This window comes from Fundulus heteroclitus, chromosome 7 (assembly GCF_011125445.2).
Source record: "Fundulus heteroclitus isolate FHET01 chromosome 7, MU-UCD_Fhet_4.1, whole genome shotgun sequence".
Taxonomy (NCBI): Eukaryota; Metazoa; Chordata; class Actinopteri; order Cyprinodontiformes; family Fundulidae; genus Fundulus; species Fundulus heteroclitus.
In genome coordinates, this window is record NC_046367.1 from 5,489,664 (window position 1) to 5,492,926 (window position 3,263).

The 3,263-nt window shown below is 38.8% G+C and overlaps 1 protein-coding gene across 1 annotated transcript; it reads right to left on the reverse strand.

Annotated features, from left to right (window-relative positions):
* Nucleotides 1–2,157: 2,157 nt before the first annotated feature.
* LOC105922466 (gamma-crystallin M2) lies at nt 2,158–2,967 on the reverse strand. Its single transcript, XM_021314079.2, has 3 exons — nt 2,889–2,967; nt 2,561–2,803; nt 2,158–2,484 (listed from the first exon to the last, which is right to left on the reverse strand). Exons 1-3 carry the CDS (start codon nt 2,955–2,957, stop codon nt 2,206–2,208), a joined length of 591 nt encoding a protein of 196 aa, XP_021169754.2. The 5' UTR covers nt 2,958–2,967; the 3' UTR covers nt 2,158–2,205.
* Nucleotides 2,968–3,263: the final 296 nt, after the last annotated feature.

Here is a 3,263-nt window from a genome sequence, read left to right on the forward strand (position 1 = left end):
AAAATTATAAGGTTATGTGCATATCCCAGTATATCAAAGGAGCAATATGCAATATTTCATGACTAGGTGGGGCCTGAGCACTCTCTGTAGACCAAAACAAGGTGTATGACAAGCTGTGCCTGTGTTTACCGCCACTCTAGCAGCAACTCGGCCCCTGCTTTCCCCTCCCCTTCTCAGCTGTTGCCGTGTATCATGGAAGGCGTATGGGCATATTTGTACGGATAAATACCCAGCTAAACAGCATCACCTTTCAGCCGAACATGTCTAGGGAAGAAGTGAGTAACTCCTAACTTTATACTGTAATGCTGTTGGCAACAGAACGTCTTGATCCACTGTACGTGCTCTCCGTCATGTTGTTCCAACGCTGCGCTGGTCTGACAATGGCATTTTAGGGCAGGGAGGGGTTAAGACCTCAGTGGCAGCTGTTCACATACACATACATGCACATGCAGCCAGCCCAGCTAGGTAAACAAGAGACTGGAGAACAACACAGAGATGGTGTCGATGTCATACCATAGTCCATCTGAAATATTACCTTTAGTTCTTCACATTACTATTTTTTGGTCCTTTCTATCTGAAATACATAAATTTTAGCTTTTTGCTCCTTTAAAGGCAAAAAGTAAAAAAATATTCAAAGAATAGCATAATTACAAAATAACAAATTCAGGCAGAAGAAACTCTTTTCTAAAGCAGTTGAGATATATACATATATATATATATATATATATATATATATATATATATATATATATATATATATATATATATATATATTACAGTGTGTTAGAACAGTGCAAAGTACTTTCAATGACAATATCTGCTGTTTATTGTATATTCGTTTGACCTCCAATGGGCTCAAACAGCTCAGCAGATAGAAAATGGCATTAAAATGCTTGTGAACAAATAAGAAGTCTTACTTTAACATAAACTCCAGGTTTTTCTCTCTCTAATGCATTTTTGTTAAAATAAGAAAATATTTATGTTATCATGATTCATATTTGGAAAGAGTAGCAAGGTTTCCAGAATTTCTGTCACCCTCCATTACAAGGTGGGGGCCAGCAATAGCCAGAATTCATGTCATGTTTAGAGAACATTGACTCTGAACCAGGGCAGCCACGGAGACAGACAATTTGTTAAAGAAGTTTATTGTCAAGTTGCAGTGTCAACAGAGGTGGTGCTGGCGGCTTGGATTGTCATTAGTTCTGCTGGGAAGGATGAGGGCACTGATGAACAGTGTCCTCATATGCAATAGCTGCATATTGTTTCCATTTTTATGTCTTTCATAGATGGACTTGTTGGTCTGCTTGAGATCAAATAATTCATAATCGAACTGAATTTAAACTTAATATCACAAAAAATAGCCAAATAATTATTTTAAGGCAGAATTTATAGTTCCAGCTATATCTCTGAGTCCTCCACATCCTGAAGACAAAGAGCTGCTCCAAGCCATCACATTAATTCTACTCTGTTCACCTCTTGGTAAAAAGTACTGTTTCTGAAATAATCTAGTATTATAACACCCAACGTCTAAAACCGTACTAAAATATCCTCCTTTTTAGTGCACAGAATACTTTCCCAAAAGTCTTGGGTATCATCAAGATGTTTTGTGGCAAATATTAGATGGATATTTTTGTTCTGTGGTTAGTAGTGCTTTTGACCTTGGAACTCTCCCATGCATACCTGTTTCAGTGATCAGTGAAGACTGATCTTCACTGATACAAGTGAGACCTGCAGTTCTTTACATATTGTTCTTTTCTGACCTCTTGGCTGAGTCATTGATGCACTATTGCAGTCATTGTGTTAGGTCACCTGCTCCTATGAAGGTCTTCTATTTTGCATAATGGCTCTTGGTGTGGTTTGCTTAGCCATAGAAATGGGTTTGGAACCCTTTCTTTGCAGTAGTCAGCGACTTTGTCGTTTCTCATTTATTCATTAATTTCTTAGATAGAATAACCATTAGCATACTTCATCCTATCAAATAGGTTCTATAAAAGTGTTTTCTTGATAATGCAGGTCTGTAAATACTGGTACTTTAGGTGAACTTAGTCCCCCCCCCAAAAAAAGCCAATTAAAATAAACCAATGGAGAACATAAAGTTTAGATTATTGTGTGGTCGTATATGTATAATAATCTTTCACTTGACAATAATGACAAACATCCAGTTGTTCAGAATATTTTAATTCAGTGGTATTAAAGAGTACACATTTAATACCAGGAATCCATGATTCTCCTCATGCTCATGAATCTCATGCCGCTCATGCCCATGTTCATGAAGTTCCTGTACTCTCCAGGCCTCAGGTACATCATCCTGCCTCTGTAGTGGGGCTGCTCATACATCAGCCAGTGGCCGTCCATCACGTGACAGGACATGCAGTTGGACATATGGTAGCGGTCCATAATAGAGTCACAGTCATCCATCATCTCATACATCTGACCCCCAAAGTTCTCCCTCTCATAGATCCTCATCCTGTAAGATCCCCTGTACTGTAAAACATAAAAACGTTTAGAATGGGTTTGTAGCTTTAGAAAATAAATGCCATCTAGAAGTGAGAGGTCCTACCATGGGAATCATACGGCAGGACCTGATGCAGTCATTCCAGGCCATCATGCTCATATAGTCAGCATACTCTCCCCTCCTAAAGAAATACTGGTTTCCCATGTAGTTGGGGCGATCATAGACCATGAAACAGCCATTCTCCACCCGGCAGGAGTGACACCTGCTCAGGTAGGAGTGCATGTCGGAACAGTCGCTCATGCACTCATAGGAGCGACCTTGGAAGTTCCTGTCTTCGTAGAAGATGATCTAGGAAAGAGAGAATAATATTTTAGAAACCAACAGTGTGAAGCTTAAAAAAATAGCATGTATCAATTAACCAAAGATTGAGTACCTTGCCCCTCATGCTCATGTTGCTCATGTTGGCTGTGGGTGAGAGGTTGCTCTTGCTACTGTAGTGCATTCCTACCTGGTTTAACTCTTTCCTTTTATACCTGAACAAATGTAAAGAACTACTGACCCACCTTCTATAGACTCCTAACTCAGCAACCTTTTTTGTCTTTAGTCTTTAGAAAAGCCTTTCTTTCATGTATGAAACACCAGCTTTTTTAAAATGCTTGTTCAACATATGAATAGACTGAGCCATTTGACTGCTAAAAGTGGTGTAATAATGCCATGTCACAAATGTTTTTTATAGCAGTCATGTAACCTGAGATTTTTTTCTGCTTATTGGTATTACTGGTATTCTTTGTATGGATATAACCCGATA